Consider the following 17,898-nt stretch of genomic DNA (forward strand, 5'->3'; position numbering starts at 1 on the left):
GAGAGGACAATGAACACTTGTGTTCTAGACATGCCACTCCGTGCTTTTCCAGGTGTATTACTCCACCATTACCATATAACATTGTGAATTGTGAGGACACAGAAGGAGAGGAGCACTAGACCTGAGCAGAAACTGGAAGGGTGAAATATATATCCTTACTCCAAACTGCTTTCAAACACCACTGGGGAGGTTACGACTTGACTTGTAGCATGAAGTGACTTGACAAAGACCAGCTACACAGCTGGCTGTAAACAGACTCTCTCTGGGGAAGAGGACTACTTTTTTTTGCCTTGGCCACAGGTTACTGCCTGCATCGCCAGGCCGACAGAGCCGAATCACAAAGGGAAGTAGGAAGTTGTCCCACATCTCCACAGGAAGTCACTATAAAGGAGAACAGACATTGGACACACACCAAGGAACACCTAAAAAGCGTCTCGTTCTGATGATGTCATTCGTATTTATACATCGCCAACAAAATGAAGAAAAGGAGAGAGGAGACTGAGAATTTTTTACTGACTTTTTTTGCACAGTGCATTTTGTAATGTGAACCAAGGAGAGAATGACAGTATAGACCACGTTGAAGCTCTCCTGGGATTGAAGATAAAACATGTAAATTATCATACTCGTGTTTTTAAGCTGATTGAATTATTGTTAATTTGATCTATTGTATTGCAAATGTCAGTACATAATGGTAATATTTTTTTAATCATCACATAGCAAAGAGCTAGAACCCTATGATTCATGTGCACAGCTAGGGCTCTACCTGTGCAGAGCATATGCCCCTTTTCCCTTCCAGTTTCCAAAGTGGCCTTTTGGGTGGTGGTATAATTCCCCCCCCCCAAAAAAAATAATATATTTTTTTAATACATATTTTGTCATTGTGGTTCAGAACCCACTTCCTGCAAGTGGTCGTGACGTCGTCAAGTTTGCCACCCCACACCCCATCCGTTGGTTGCGCCTGTTAATCTGACCTGTACGGAGCTCACGCGCCCGGTTGTACCAGTTTCCCAGTCTGCCATGTACAGAGATTTAACAGTACTACTGGCCTTACTATGATAACATTTTCACTACAGAGGCATTTGGTATGTTAGGAATTTCGAGATATGAATTATTAGTATTTTCTTTGGTGGGGGGGTGTGCCATTTTTTTTTTAGCCCCCTGAAAGGTCTGTGCATGGCCCTGATAGGATTTATAGTTGTTTTCCTTCCAAAGGACAAAAAACATGCATAAGTGGGGGTAAGACTTTGTTAACACTCCCTTTCAGACAGCACTTAAGTAAAAGATGAAGCCCAAAAAGTCTTATTTTTATCTGAAGTTGTGGGCATCCTCACATTCTTTATCATTCTAGTGATAAAAGTTCTTAGGAATTAATCATATGATCAGTGAGACAATTCAATCAGGAAACCACTTGTTTGGTGAGAAAAGACACAGACAGTCGGATCAAACTTTCCAAAGCTGTTTCAGCCAATGACACACACCGCCATACTGTACAGAGAAGTCCTACTCTATGCTTGACCACACAAAAAAAAAATTTTATGCATGTCAAATCAAAATGAAATAAAAATGTATTGGTCGCATACACAGATTTGCAGGTGTTATAGCAGGTGCAGCGAAATGCTTATTCGCTACACCCGTAATAACATCTGCTCAATATGTGTATTTGACCAATACAATTTTATTTGATTTGACTAGCTCCAACAGTGCAGTAGAATGTCATGCACATACAATACAAATACACAAATAATCAAAACAAGAAGTCAAGAAATGACAGAACGAGTCCAATTAACAATCCAGAGTAGATGTGCATTCGGAAAGTATTCAGACCCCTTGACTTTTTCCATATTTTGTTACGTTACAGCCTTATTCTAAAATGTATTAAATTGTTTTTTACCCTCATCAATCTACACACAATACCTCATAATGACAAAGCAAAAACAGGTGTTTAGAAATGTTTGCAAATGTATTAAAATTAAAAGACTGACATGACATTTACATAAGTATTCAGACCCTTTACTCAGTACTTTGTTGAAGCACCTTTGGCAGCGATTACAGTCTCTGACGCTACAAGCTTGGCACACCAGTATTTGAAAAACATTTCTAAAAACCTGTTTTCACTTTGTCATTATGGGCTTTTGTGTGTAGATTGATGAGGAATTTTTTTTATTTAATCCATTTTAGAATAAGGCTGTAACGTAACAAAACGTGGAAAAAGTCAAGAGGTCTAAAAACTTTACGAATGCATGTGGCATTAGTCTCAAGGTGCAGGGCATAGTACCGGGCAGGTAGCCGGCTAGTGATGGCTGTTCAACAGTCTAATGGCCTGGTGATAGAAGCTGTTTTTCAGACTATCGGTCCCGGCTCTGATGCACCTGTACTGTCTCTGTCTGCTAGATGGTAGCAGAGTGAACAGACGGTGGCTGAAGTCCTTGAGGATCTTTTTGGCCTTACTTTGACACAGAGTGTTGTAAATGTCCTGGAGGGCAGGCAGTGTGGCCCCGGTTATGGGTTGGGCTGACTGTACCACCCTCTGGAGAGCCATGCAGTTGAGAGCGGTGCAGGTGCCGTACAAGGCGGTAATGCACCCCGACAGAATGCTCTCAATGGTGCATCTGTAGAAGTGCTGAATTTCTTCAGCCACCTGAGATTGAGGCGTGGTTGCGCCTTCTTCACCACGGTGTCGGTGTGGTGGGACCATTTCAGGTCCCCAGTGATATGCACGCCAAGGAACTTGAAGCTTATGACCCTCTCAAATGTGGCCCCGTTGATGTGGATGGAGGTGTGCTCCCTCTTCTGTCTCCTATAGTCCACGATCAGCTCCTTTGTATTTTTTACATTGAGGGAAAGGTTATTTTCCTGGCACCACTCCGCCAGGACTCTAACCTCTTTCCTGTAGGCTGTCTCGTCGTTGTTGGTAATCAGGCCTACCACTGTCGTGTCGTCAGCAAACAAGTCTATTCCACTCTGGCGATGCCTTTCTTTATTGTTGTTCTGTTGTGATTTCACAAAGACCAGTGTTTTAACATGTGGATTGATTGACATGCCTGCTCTGTTTTATATATTGATAGGCTGTATTTCTTGATACTTACTTTTCTACAAATATAAAAGACATGCGAACTAGGACTTGTTCACATCTGAAACCACTCTATTTACAAAAAACATAAAGTATTTTTGTTCCTGGACCAAAGTGCTGTTGGACAGTTAGCATTTAGCCGTTGGAGTTAGCTTGTTGAGCTAGTTGTCTATTCATGTAGAACAATTGAACACAGGTTGAGAGAAACAAAAGCTTAAAAGCCTTATGGGAACAATATGCCAGTCGTGAACTGGTAGGGCCTCTGAGCATAACTTAAAAGATTCTTGTGAATTCCTGATAGTAATTGTATCTAAACAGAGATTTTGCAGCTAAATATCACCAAAGAAGGATTAAAAATGGCTTGCATTTCTTGTTAGCCCTTTCCATGAGATAATGATGTAATATATTTCTATGTTGTCCTTTTAATGCCTTTGCAGTGCCATGCTTATGTATCGTGTTTAATGAAAATCTGATGGTGCTACAGATTAATTTGTACTATCATGTTGTAGTGTTTCAGTACTTCATGGTGCTGTATAATATACATTATACAACCAAGACCTTACACTCTTAGAAAAAGGGTTCCAAAAGGGTTCTTCGGTTGTCCCCATAGAATAACTATTTTTGATTCAAGGTAGAACCCTTTTGGGTTCCATGTAGGACCCCCTGTGGAAATGGTTCTACATGGAACCCAAAAAGGTTCTACCTGAAACCAAAAGGGTTCTACCTGAAACCAAAAAGGGTTCTTCAAAGAGTTCTCCTATGGGGACAGCTGAAGAACCCTTTTAGGTTCTAGATAGCACCTTTTTTTCTAAGAGTGTACAGGACAAGACCCTGCAATAGATGTATGGGATTAATGACATTGACAATGTGAAAATGAGATCATTGAGAATGAAATAATACATTTGACTATGATTATGTAGAACAAAATGGCCACCACAAATACATTGTTGATATCTTTTTCAGAAGGGTTCTATTTCATATTTTATTGTGGTTTATTTCCGGTTTAATAAGTTCTTCTGAGAATATTTGTGTCCTGTAAATGTAATCTATTTTTTGAGAATCAACAAGCCCTTTAATTGTCTTAATATGAATTATTGCTCTTCCTCTGAGTGATTGGTTATTGATGTTGTAGATAGCTACTGAGACCAAAATACAGACATCCTCCTATGTGCCTTGAATTATACTGACAAACCTATAGAAAGGAAGCTTTATTGAACTGGATCTTAATTTAGAAAACAAGCCAAATAGAGATTAGATACAGATTTTTTCTCACTTTTTGTCTTGATGGGTTTGTTCTTTGTACCTGTACAGTAAAAAATTATGTTGTCTTTTTTTCTTTAAACTGTTTTCCTCAATGAAAGGGAAATGAAGTTCTCAACATTGTTTTTTTTCTGAAGTGTATATTTTGTATCCTTTCAATAATGTTTGAAATATTGGGCAATATTTTACTTACACCAAGCACTCAGCTATTTCGGTACTGTAAAAACGCATGACTTGGTAACATAACACACATTTTGACAAAAATCTTGGATCCTGCCTTGCAATGTCCAAATACAAAGGGTATTGCAATTCACATATTTTGTATCTTATTTTATAAGATATAACGTATAAGACATTGTCTTGTCCATCCATGTACTCTTTGTTATACATACTACACTGTCAATGTGTTCATTAGACGAGTTTCTATGAGACAGAAAGATGCAAAGTGTCTTTGAAAATGGGCTTTTTCAGACTATTTCAGTGGTATTTTATTAAAACAGCTTTTATTATTATTATCCACAGGAGCTCATGTAATGAAAAGCTGGAGACCAAAACATCTTCAAAGATAACTACAGCTGAGCATTAGGATGAACAAATATTTTGGAGACAGTATATCAGATAACATTCACGCTACCTAACAATACCCAGTAGCACAAAATCAGAATTTATCAAATGTTTAAAAAAAGTACATGGCACTGTTTTCCATTCTTAACACATTCTCAATTTACAGATAATGTATTGCAGTATGTATGTAGTATTATCTTAAAGAGAAATTCCCAGGAATTACTAAACATACAATATTGAAACTATATTTTCCTCTCATCAACTTGCATTTAAAACTACTACAGCGTTACTTGTACAGTGTACAACAATGTACAATGTACAGTAACTTCTAATTGTATCCTTACTTTAATTAAAGGTGTCCAAAGAATGTTATCTGTTACTCTTTTTCTAATGTATTATTTCATTGTTGTTTTGCATATTACGTTTTCATATTTTAATCCTACAGACCAATAACAATATATCAGAAAGACCTTAGTGGAAGCTCTCCACTATGTCTATGTCTAATCTATCCATAATCTGTGCATGCTACAAATCTGTGTGCAGTACTAATGTATTACAGGTAGCTTGCATAGATTATTGCTTAATTACTCTGATATAAAGTAATTATAATGTAAAATGTAACCTTTAAGAATAAGCAATTAGCATATGCACATGCTAAGTCCTTTCGCTATGAAGGGAAATAATGCAACAGAGAAATACATGTACAAGGCAACAGAAAAATCAAGCAGATTAGTTTACACTACTGCTGAAAACGTGTGTCAGGCTTCTTTGACTTTTCCTACCTATACATTTGAGGTTGAAAAGCCTAAAGCTTATAAGCATCTTTGCTGTAAACATTAATTGGGCTGGGACCACCAGCTATCCATCACTTTGGCATCATTATGATGATCATCAATATAATTATCATGATCACAAGTCATCTCAGTTGTCAAAGAATCTTCCTCTTTTAAAGAGTCTTTGAAGTGGCATAAAAATGGCGGATCATCGTCATGCCTCAGTGACAGTCTGTCAGACCCGGTTCAGGTCGATGCGTTGGACGTTTTTAACGTACAGAAAGTTCATCATGTGACCCTTAAGTATCCTACTCACTTGACTTCCGAAATGTGTCACATACTGTATGTCATTATAATACTCTCTGTCAGACTGGATATCTGTCCTTAAACCGAAGCATGTGTCCGGTCCAATGCCCATGTCTGTGGGGCAGGGCTTCCAAAGAAGGAGAGATAAGGGTATAGCAGGGGGAACTACTGGACCGACAGGAACAGACCTTTTTAAGATGGGGCGATGAGTCCATCCTAAAAAGAGAAAGAAAAATAGACTGCGTCAACAACAGTTTTCATCTTGGTTTTAGCGTTTTATACCTCATATTTCAGCCTAATTCAACCACACAACCTGATGCAAAAAGTAATTTTTTTTAAAAAAAAAGTTGGTTTACTGAAGAAACAGACATGGATGTGTACATTTTTGTCAGTATAGGAAAATAATATATGAGCGAAAATCCGCAGAGAAGTCGTTAATGTATTCGCGTGTGCAAGTCGTTGTCCCAAACAAACACATAAACCGTCAAACAAAGCTAATTCTTCTCACATAGCGTAAAAAAAGCCCACAGTGCTAAACTTCTGCTCTTTCTCTTGTTTAACAAGCAAATATTCCATCTGGAGTGTTCTCAATTGTCTGTAATTACAATGTTTCTCTTCATGCTGAGAGAGAAAGAGAAGAGAGAGGAAGAGAGAGAAAGGGAAGAGAGAGGAAGACAAGAGAGAGAGAGAGCTGTCCAGTAAGCATGTTTGTTTGTGGGTGTCCTCTTTCAGATGGCTGTGCTTACGTCATAATGCACTAATTGCCAGGAATTACTTGTTTTCTCGTGTACCAAATGGGGGTACGCTACAGCAGCGAATAACAAGTTGTGATCGTAGCGTCACTTTGAACAAAAGTACAGTAGATCCCCTTCTACTGCCTGGATAGCTATCCTGTAGAGCCTCCTTGGCATTTGTTTATCTCTCTCTGCGGTTGATTTCCAAAGAAGCAACTGACGCAGTTTTAGGTACAAACATGCACACATACTTGCATAGGAGCATTTTAGTCTTCCTATGACGCATTGACCTCATCTGCAACATTTCTAAGACAGAGGCCTACTCATGTTAAGCCTGTGTGTACAACAACTTAAAGGGATAGTTCAGCGATATTACATCATTTAGATATTTGTTTCCTATCTAAATATGCAATTTCGCTGAACTATACCTTTAACACATGGATTATGTATATTGTTTTGTTGCTTATTACCTTACGTGGACTGTAACACTGTATCGATAATGATAATAGATGAAGAGCTATATCATACCTCCCTTTGCATTAGACCAATATCTTTATATGGCCTATCGTTTCTACACACTCCCACTTGGTTAGTGCTCTGCTCCTGCATACGTGTCAAACCCAAAGTATATAACTCAGGGGCGCACTGCGTACACTACATACGCACTACAGCTGTTGGAACAGCCCAGCGCATGCACACACATCCATCCATACAGCACCTGCTCTTGCATCAGCTCAAAGTTCAAACCCCTAAAAATAAAAAATGAGTATCAGAAGCCCACAACTCCTGAAACCACCGGCCTGTTTGCAAGGCTCTGAAGCTCTTAAAAGGCACATGTGCCACAGAGGACCTATAACAGCCGGTTTGAGAACAGATCCAAAGAGAAAATCTAAACCCCAAAACACATGCACATGTTACTTTGGACTGGTCCAAGATCAGTCCAAATTATCTGCAACCCACTCAAACACATGCAGAGCCAGAGGTTCTGGCAGAGGGAAGAACAGTGACAGCCCTTTAATTGGAGGATAAACAGAGTGGAGCACCGCTTGTTGTTGCCAGGTTAAACACAGCAGCCTATTCTAAATCACAGCTACACACACACACACACATGCACCCAGCAACACACACATCCACATTTTTACACGCATATACACACATGCATACACCCAGTAACACGCATATCCGCTTAAATACACACAAATGCAATACACATACATGCAACCAACAACACGCACATCCACATAAAACAGCCACACAAATGCACCACTCATATAAACACACACCTTATCCGAACACTTGTTGCACACAAAAAAATACACTTTGTGCACACACCAGAAGCATACTGTAAACGTACACAAATACACACATGCACGTTTCATTTAGGAAGGAATTTATATTTTTCTCACTTTATCCTTCTTTATCCCCGATATGTTAAAAGCAGAATCAATTACAACCATTTTAGATCTTCCTTATACTAACACTGTTCATTTCAGTTGTCCATTTCAGTTCATTTAACTGTCCACCGTTGAGTGGATAACATTAGAAAGCTAATGACTATGCTTCTTTACAACCTTTTTAAGCTTTTCCATATTCTAACACTGTCCATTTCAGTTGTCCATTTCAATGCATTTCACTGTCCACAGTTGAGTAGATAACCTTAGAAAGCAGAACAGTAGGTAATGACTATGCTTCTTGTTAAGGACAATCTCATCCACATGTAGGGTTCGGGTTTCCAACCACAGTGGTTGAACTTTCAAAGTCTGGAGTTTGAGGCTGCTGAGGATTTTATAGTAATGTAAGGGGAACACCTGGAGACTGCACATGGTGTGTGTGTGTGTGGTGTGTGTGTGGTTTGGTTTTACTATCCTTGTGGGGACCAGAAGTCCTCACAGGGATAGTAAAACAAGGACAATTCTGACAAGTGGGGACATTTTGCCGGTCCCCACAAGGAAAAAGGCTATTTTAGGCTTAGGGGTTAGGTTTACAATTAAGGTTAGGGTTATAATTAACGTTAGGGTTAGGAGTTAGGGCAGCACTACACAGCTGATTCAAATAATAAGCTTTGATTATTTGAATCAGCTGTGTAGTGCGAGGGCAACAACCAAAGCGTGCACCCCTTGGGGTCCCCAGGACCATGTTTGGGAAACGCTGGGTTTGGGTTAGGATTAGGGTTAGGGGTTCAAGATAGGGTTCTTGCTCTAAAGCTCTGCCTTTCCTGCTGCTCTCCCTTGACAGGCTAGTCCAGGTTTACATGAGTCTGGTTTCTGACGGATTACCTCTGCACTCTGCACCGCATCATCCTTTCTTTGGCATTCTTTCCTACCTCTCCATTTTCATCCTGTCTTCCTGGTTATCTGATAGGCTTTTCAGTTAGCCCACACTCATCTTTTATATTTGAATTAACGCATATCTTGTAGGTTCTTATCTGCGTTCAGAAGAGTGAGTGTCCGCCAATTCCGCAAAGTTTACTTTGCGATTTTTCAAGAGACAGAGGAAAGGCAGATAACAAAGTCCGATAATATCAAAGAAATGGCATGCACACACGAACATGTATGTACACACCCATACATACACATACAGACATGCACATGTAAACACACAAGTACATACATACCAGTGCATTGGCTACACACAGTGATACACAAATGCATAAAAACTCCACGTAAACAAGCACACACACACACACATATATACATTGGCTCACGCACACACACACCATCAAACTCTTCCCTGGCACATACACCTTCCTAATGCCTCACAACTGTTTCCAATCTAAAGGTTCCTGCTTGTCTGGGACCCGGCAGGGCCTGATTGCACGACACTGGATACAAGATCCTGAGGAGAAAGGGCAAGGCTGCAGGGGAGAAAGGGAGAGAGAGAGGGAGGGAGAGCTGCTTTTTCTCTTTCCTTCCTTTTCCTTGTCTTTATTTTGCCTGATATACCTGTGCAGGACCCCAGTTTCTGTTTCCTCTGGTCTAGTCTGCCTTAGGTATGTTAGATGAGGCTCTGGATAAAAGGACTTAAAAAGGACAACAATTTTGTTAAGAGTGAAGTCCATGGTGAAACTACATTATATATATATTATAATCCATAATTGACTTAAATGTTTTTGCGCAATTAAACTGTTATATTGTCACTATAACAATAATTTTATTTTCAGATAGTGGGCTACTGGTATTCGTTATGGCTGGTATAGGGTTTAACTATTATGTAAAACAGAAAATTATTGTCAGGCATTCTCTTTTCTTATCTTAAGAGTACACCAAGACAGATAGCTAAATATTTCAGCCAAAAAGTGTAAAATGATTCAGTGTTATGCTAATTTGTTACATATTACAGTAACATTTTTCATTAAAATGCTTTTTTCATGAAATAGGACATTTCGTAGCAACATATTTGTGTAGCTGAAGCATTATTGTTTTAATGTTTAGCCGATTTGATTGATAATACATTCTATGATAAAAGGAGAAAATTATTATATTATAATTACTGTATATAAATAATAATTTGATATGAATGAAAATAATATTTTTTAAATGTTTGTCATCTTGTCAAAATTGTCAAACTGCACACCATATATTGAAATAAAAATTAGAAAGCAAATTGAATATTGTATATTGTAATTATGATCCCACATTAATATTTGTTATAATTTGTCATTTAGGCTAGTATACAAATACTTAATTTCATTGTTTGTCATTCTGTTTGAACTATATTGTTACTTTTTATTATGTAAAAAAAAAATAGATTTTTTAAAGTTATACAATAGTTACCAACATACAGAGATGTGCATGCACTCATGCAAAACTGCAGTGGACATGTGACAGTCTGATATTTATCAAATACATTTACCCACTGATCGATTGCGAATAGGCTATACCTTTTTATCTATTGCGTAAATAACTTTTGACATAATGCATTTTGACATCTTAAATGAAAAACAACCTGCACTATTTCCTACTCTTTCCCACTTACCACTTAATGTAACTAAACTTGAATCAAAACAAATAAAAACAGCTTTCCTTAGAGGAAGATGCAAATCAATATCTGAACATTACAGAGAAGGTGAAAAGTAAGAAAAACTTGCTTTTCTAAACATTCTGGAGTCGGAAATCCTGATTTGTTTGGGAATGTTTACTAAGGTTAGCTTGCTAAACATTCTGCATTGTGAATCACCCTAAGGCCCACTTGGTTGGTTAAATGTAATTAGAAAAGGCATATCTACGTTACTTAGATGCACAAATATGTCAGATGTGTCCACTTTTCTAACCTGTGTATTGAATTATAACACATGCTCTCATCATTGTTGTCATTCATGTTCATAAAAAAACTTCTAAGTAAAAGTATAACCTCATGGTACATCTGAATTTTTTTTAAATAATTGAATAATAGCTCACAGATTTAACGATGCTCCTGCTAAGGTTTTAACAATATACTTAAGATGTTTTTGGGAAACCACAGACCTGGCTGTTTGGCCATATGTGACACTTGTGTTTGTGTGTGTGTGTGTGTGCATGTTTTTATACATACCTGCAGGGGTGCACCGTAGACGCTTGTGGAGTTAGTGGCTACATTGTCAGGAGGCATACAGGGGCACTTGTGGTGGAAGGGGAGGGGCAAGGTCGAAGGGTGAACTGGTATAGTGGGAGAGATGGGACAGTGGAAAGGTGAGTGCCACGTTGGGACAGAATGGGTAATGGTTGGGGAGGGAACAGTGACACTGGGTTGTGGTTAGGGAGGGGCAGAGATAATGGCTTAAGGGAGGACAGGGATGGTGGGTTTAGGGGGTACAGCGATAGTGGGTTAGGGGTTACAAGAGGGGGCAGAGATAGTGGCTTAGGTGGGGGACAGAGATAGTAGGGTTAGGACAGAACAGGACGGGTAGAGGAGGACAGATAGGGGACACTAGTGGCTGGCCGACATGGCCCAGGCGCCCTCCATCCTCCAGACGGAAAAGGCGTAGCTGAGCCGTTCGTGGGCCAGGTAGTTGCAGCTGGCCAGCTTGGCATCCATCTCATCGCTCTGCAGCACCTGGTAGAGGAAGTCGATGTAGCGCGACGCTAGCTTCAGGATCTGAATCTTGCTCAGCTTGTCCGATGGCAACGTGGGAATGATCTTACGCAGCGAAGCGAAGGCGTCGTTCAGCGACTGCGTACGCTGGCGCTCACGCACGTTGGCGATCACCCGCTGCGTGTGCAGGTCCTCGAAGGGCTCGCCGCCCGAGCCTAAACCGAGGCCACCGGAGCCCAGCGAGGACGGGGCCACACACACCACCGCCATGGGGGAGTTCTGCTGCTTCTTCTGCCGCTTGGGCCCCGACGGAACCAGGCTGTTGGGGCTCCCGCTGACAACGGCCCTCTCCTCGGCCCGACCCAGATTGTCTTTCTTGTGGTACGGCACCCGCTTTCGGACCCCTGTTTGCCCGCTCTTCTTGGAGCCCCTCTCTAGCTCCTCCTCGCTGGCCCCCAGCCCCCCCTCGGGGGAGTTGGCGCAGGACACCTCCTCGCGCATCACCGCCTCCCTCTTAGGACCACCGTCCTTCTTCCCCTTCCGAGGCAGGGTGGTTCTTGCACTTTGTTTCTCTCTCTTTCCCTGTCTTTTCTCTTCTTCAGACAGCCGTGTGGGACAACCGTTACCCCAGCAAGTTCTGATAGAGAGACAAAGGCCTAGAAGTCTTGTCTTCTTCCTCCTGTGAAACCAAGAAAAACGAGACCGATACACTTCACGCTTCTAACCTGCAATCTGTTGAAGATCCACAGGCTTTACTCCCAGTCAGAAAACTTCTGTTTCTCCCTGTGCTGAATTCCTCACCTCCAGTTTCCCATCTCCTCAACCTGTATGCAGAACAACAACAAACCATCTGCTTCGCTGGGCTAACTCCTATCCCTTTATACCCTCCCGCAAACTCTGGGCCTGCGGGCAGCTGCGATTGGCCAGAACCGGCTTCTTTGGGTGTGGTTTGGAAGCAGGAAGTGAGCTTGAGGTTGGTGGATGGCTTAAAAGGGGGTATTTGGCCTTCTCAGCCAATTGCGAGAGGCCTTGCTAAAAGCTACAGAAGTTGTCCACGTCTTTATAGGTTCCAGATTTCTCCTGCTGGAGCACTCCTGGCGTTCTCCCACACCCGCTTGTCTGTCTGTCTCTTGTCTCTCTTCTCATCAATTCATTACATGCTTTGAGACTCATAGGTCTGTTATGCACTTCAACTTCTAAGACATGAAACATTTTCTTTGTTGATTAAGGGGGACGATAAAAGCCATTTTGTTAGTACTGCATGAATACGCTTACATGTGAATGCTTTGGTATGTGAAGATTAAGTCGATTTAATACCTAAAACTAAGTTTACACTGAAAATATTTTATGCATGATATCTCAAGGACTACATGTTGTTATATAAAGGTATAGGATTAAGTGTTTATTATTTCTCAAATTAGAAAGAACAAGTGTGAGTTAAGTGTGTCAAAGTGATCTCCCTAATACTTGTGTGCCATCCTTAATATCTATCACATGATACTATAAAAACACATCCCTCGAGCCAAGGGTCACTCAGTGCCAGTCGGGGAAAATAACATGTGGATTAACATCTTTAGACGGATTTTCACTTAAACATTGTGATGTCACATTTCTGTTTACAAAGTACCCAAATAGACAACTCACACAAGCTTAAAAAACAACTGTGATTATTATTTTAAAGGTCCTGAACAGTAATTCTGAAAATAAATGTGTCTCTCATGGCTAACTACCAGGAAGTTTAAAGACAGGCTGAGTGGGTGGGGAGTTTATATTCATGAGCTCGCCTTGACTGACAGCTCTTTGAAATGTCAAGCAACTTGGATACAGTGAGCAGTGTTGCTGTAAACTCATCTCAAGCAAATGTGGTGATACACAAAGCAACTAAAAAAACATTGAAATTGCATCAAAGATATATGTATATATTTTATACATCTCCCATTTAACATGTCTCTTGTGATGCGGTTCACAGCAGCACTGACGGATGTGTTGACTTGACAGCTGCGTCTGATTTTTTAACGACCCCCCCCCCCCTCCCACACATTTGTTCCATGCTGGCTGAAGACCTAGCTAGCCAGTAACTAGCTAACACCAGACACAGATGAAAGGGCAAACATATAAGTATATTTGCCTTAGATGAATAGGGTAAACTTTTAATTCTATTTTCTGACACCCTACAGTCAAATGTTGGTACCAGTAGAGTAGCTATCTAGCTATTTAAACCACACCCCTCTGCAAACACACCTTCTCCGATGTTGGTTACAAGGCGGTACTTATTTAAATTAGGTAAGAGAATATCATGTTACCATTGGTGTATTCGAATGAGAGCTAAGGTGATGTCACCTTAATTATGAATCCAAGTGTTTGACATGGGGGAGGAGAACAGTAACTTTATGATCAAACTTGATCAATGTAGAAGTAACAGTAATTTATCATACTTCGGTCATCATACTTTGATCTGGTTTCCTTCAAGTATCATCGAATTTCATGAAAAACATGACTTTTGACTGTTCATGACCTTTAAACTTTAATACCATACTGCCACAGAGACATTACATTTTCTCAGTATCAGAATAGAAAATATGCCACACAACCTAGTAAATCAAAAGTACTTAGATCAATCAAATTATGAATTTCTAAATCACTTTTCAAAACAGACTGGTAAATCTACTGTATTAATATGCCCATCATTATCCCATAGAAATAGAATAACAAGAATGGGTGTCTCCATTTAAGTAATTCTATCTCCATGTATAATCCACTGCAATCACTATATGGGAGAGATATCGCCATGGGGACGGCCCAGCGAGGACCCTGTATAAGCTCTGACCCTGTGACATTGTGACCCCAGCCCACTAAGGTGAGAGGGCTGCTAATTATACCATCCGTGCCCTCTGGTGGAGTAGACACATGTTCTCTCTCCACACCAGCAACACAGATCTGGGCCTGCAGGGCCACACCACAAGGGACACACACACACTCATACAAATGCACGCAGAAACACACGCACACACACATAGAATTGCATGTGCACACACACACAAACACACACGATACAAGTCCAAACCAATATGTCAAGGATCTGTATATCTATATCTACTGAAACTAAAACAAATAGGGTGACTCTTTTCTGTATACTGCTTTATAAGGTAGCAAAGGGTCTGACATCATTAACGATATGCAGAAATCTATTGTAAGATAAAAGTACTCGATACTGCCACCAACATGGGCTGCCTGCACTTTTCTGCCATAACATGCCATAACATTGTCATAGATTACATAATACGACAACAATATGCATTAAAACCACCATAACACTGTTATGATGCAAACAATTAAAACTGTTGCATAGGTTTACCGTTTCATGCATGACAGTGTTGTTACTCATCATGAAAGGTGCAATCCTTAAGATTTCCCAATGCTCATTGCTAATTTAAAATACTGAAACATAACTCTCGATTTCTGGAAGAGTCAAACTTATAAATGTGTTACATTAGCTTAGAACAGCTGTTTTATATCATAATACAAAATTAATTCTTACCGTGGATGAGAAATAAAGAATACGTAACATTGTCTGTAGTTACAGCTGTTGATAACAAAAAGTTCAATAAGTGAATGAGAAAGAACCTGCCATTTCAATTCTTGACCATGAACATAGTTGTGTATGCCTTCTCGTGGATTTCAAATATATCAGTAGACATGAATAGTTACTTCTAGTAATTTATATGAATTGTAATTTTAGGTTATGACAGATGTTATATTTGTGTTATGACAGTTTTATAGCAGGACTTAAAGAAAGATAGAGAATTCGAGAGGGGTTTTGGAGACATTAGTGAACTCTGTGATTGCAAAGGGTATGTTAAATTTGGGAGTATTGAAGAGAGCTGGGATCAACTCCACTCAACTTCAATCAACTCAGAATAGGAATTCCAGCAGCTGAGGTATTGAAGTGGAGGTAACACTATACATTTATTATTATTATTATTATTATTATTTATTTATTTTTAGAGGGTAGATCAGCTTAATATTGCAGATAGATTGTAACTTCCATCAATGTAATTGTCTGCATCACTTCCAATCCCCCATGTTTATATATATATATATATATATATATATATATATATATATATATATATATACATATACATACATACACATATACATACATACATATCCTTTTTTTATATATATATATATTCCCCTTTATTACTTTCCAACCCCACCACCCTTTCCCTAATTGGAGTAAACTAGTGAACAACAACTGTAACACTGTACTTTAGCCTGTAGGTATAATGCATTATGATGCAGTTAAAATGCAATGTAAGACTTGTTATGATCATATATGACCCCACTTATGTCTTATAATAATCTCATATTGATCCTGACTAAATACCAGCCAATTTCAGTCTGTTGAAATGTTGATATGTAGTCGGACATAGCCTTATTATAAGAGATTATAAAGGCTTATACATGCTAATAATGCATTGTTACCGAAGTGAATGTCACATTGGAATTGTAACAGGTCTTATTTACACGACAGGCCGTTTAAAATGTTCAACTGAAACTCCCAGGTCAATTCCCTGGAATTAGACGTAAATTGTCTCCAACCTCCGGGTGGAGACAGTGGATTTGTGAAGAGGGACAGGAAGCACATTGTTGTGAGTTGGGCCGTCCGGGGCTAACCTTGGGGCTGCTTACCTTAGCGGAGCATGCCTCCATGCCACCATCATGGAAAGAATGAGCGAACGACAGGCTAACAGGAACAGCATGGAACACGCACCCCTCACGCAGAACAGAGGGGAAAAGAAAGAGAGGGAGAGAGAATGGGAGAAGAGTAAAGAAATGGAAAAGAGAGAAGAAAGGAGAGGAAGAGAAAAAAGAAAGTCCAGTCCAAACAGAACCAGATGCAGGAGTGTGGAGGGCCGTTTGATCTCCATCCTCATAGGCTGATTGATGTTGCACATTTCATTTCCTTGTCAGAGTCTCGACATAATGTTTCACTAAACACTCCGGCCCATTTCTCTTTTTACTTTTATTTTTGGGGGGTAATAACGAACCTCTCCTGTAGGTGCAAATAGACAGCACCATATCAAGAGAATATAAAGTGGGGTCTGAAATGATTGACACCCATGATAAAGATGAGCAATAATGACTGTATACAATAAATAATTCAAATACTGAGCTATAATGTATCTTCCAAAAAAGTATATTATTTTATACTAATACAATTGCTCAGAGAAAGAGATTTTGTTTAACAAGTAATACATTTTTTATTGACACCCCTAAAGATTCTTATAAATAAAGACATGCTAACCTCTCACCATTACCAATACATAACAGGGGAGATTTGCATGTCTTAGGGGTATGATCTTTGACTCTCTGTAACTTTCTCACTCATCTTTATTCACAATTTATTCAGGAATATCCGTAATCGTGGTAGCATCCACATTAATGTAGAAGTGTTTACAAACATATTCTATTCCTATTTACAATAAAAGTGACTCCAAAATGACACAATACATTATTTAGAATTCATTTCTATTGGGCACAAAAAAATCTGAAACACAACCAAAACAAAATGCAAATTCATCCAACATGTTTGTAGAGTTTGTTGACTACTTTATTTATAAGAATCTTGTCAACAATTTTGACCCCTACCTTTTCGAGAAAAATCTATTTATCTGAGCATTTGTATTAGCATAAAATAATATAATTTCTCATTTTTTGTGTGAATACAATATACCTCAGTATTTGAATTATTTATTTTATAAAAATTTCGGCCCCCACTGTATATAGAGATGGCTTAGATATCAAAGAGGAGTATAAGCAATCGTAACGTCCACTTTAAGTTTGGCACATATGGTTTAGTACAAACTGATCCGTAGTAGTGAAATACCGTACTGAGGAATGCGTATGTTGAATGAGGAGGGACTTTTGAAGTTCTTGAGCAACGAAGAAAAATACTTTTCTTAAACCCATAATACTGTCAGTTCAATTACTGCCTTCCTGTAAAGTTCTTAGTAGAGACAACTGATCAAGGCTTGAGGACCTTCTATCATAATATGTGAGCATTGAGTAATGTGGTTCCTGTTGAAAATGAGTCCTAGAATACACTCTTCACCAAACTTCTCACCTTAAAAGTTTGCTCACCCCATTCCCCCTACCCATCCCTCATACTGCTGCT

General features: G+C 39.4%; 2 protein-coding genes across 2 annotated transcripts in view; one reads left to right on the forward strand and one right to left on the reverse strand.

The window, feature by feature from the left end:
* Nucleotides 1–1,529, forward strand: part of LOC311137858 (histone deacetylase 7-like) — a 72,499-nt gene extending 70,970 nt beyond the window's left edge. Inside the window, exon 24 of the mRNA XM_084172465.1 lies at nucleotides 1–1,529. This exon is cut by the window's left edge and continues 321 nt beyond it. The gene's annotated coding sequence lies outside the window, so the exon portion shown is untranslated.
* A 3,254-nt stretch (nucleotides 1,530–4,783) lies between these two features.
* LOC311138695 (twist-related protein 2-like) lies at nucleotides 4,784–12,218 on the reverse strand (the record flags this gene model as incomplete). Its single annotated transcript, XM_084173482.1, has 2 exons — nucleotides 4,784–6,189; nucleotides 11,238–12,218. The coding sequence occupies one exon, from the start codon at nucleotides 12,216–12,218 to the stop codon at nucleotides 11,613–11,615; it is 606 nt and encodes a 201-aa protein (XP_084029608.1). The 3' UTR covers nucleotides 4,784–6,189; nucleotides 11,238–11,612.
* Between the last annotated feature and the right edge of the window lie 5,680 nt (nucleotides 12,219–17,898).

This window comes from Coregonus lavaretus (assembly GCF_964263955.1).
Source record: "Coregonus lavaretus genome assembly, chromosome: 12".
In the NCBI taxonomy this organism is placed as follows: Eukaryota; Metazoa; Chordata; class Actinopteri; order Salmoniformes; family Salmonidae; genus Coregonus; species Coregonus lavaretus.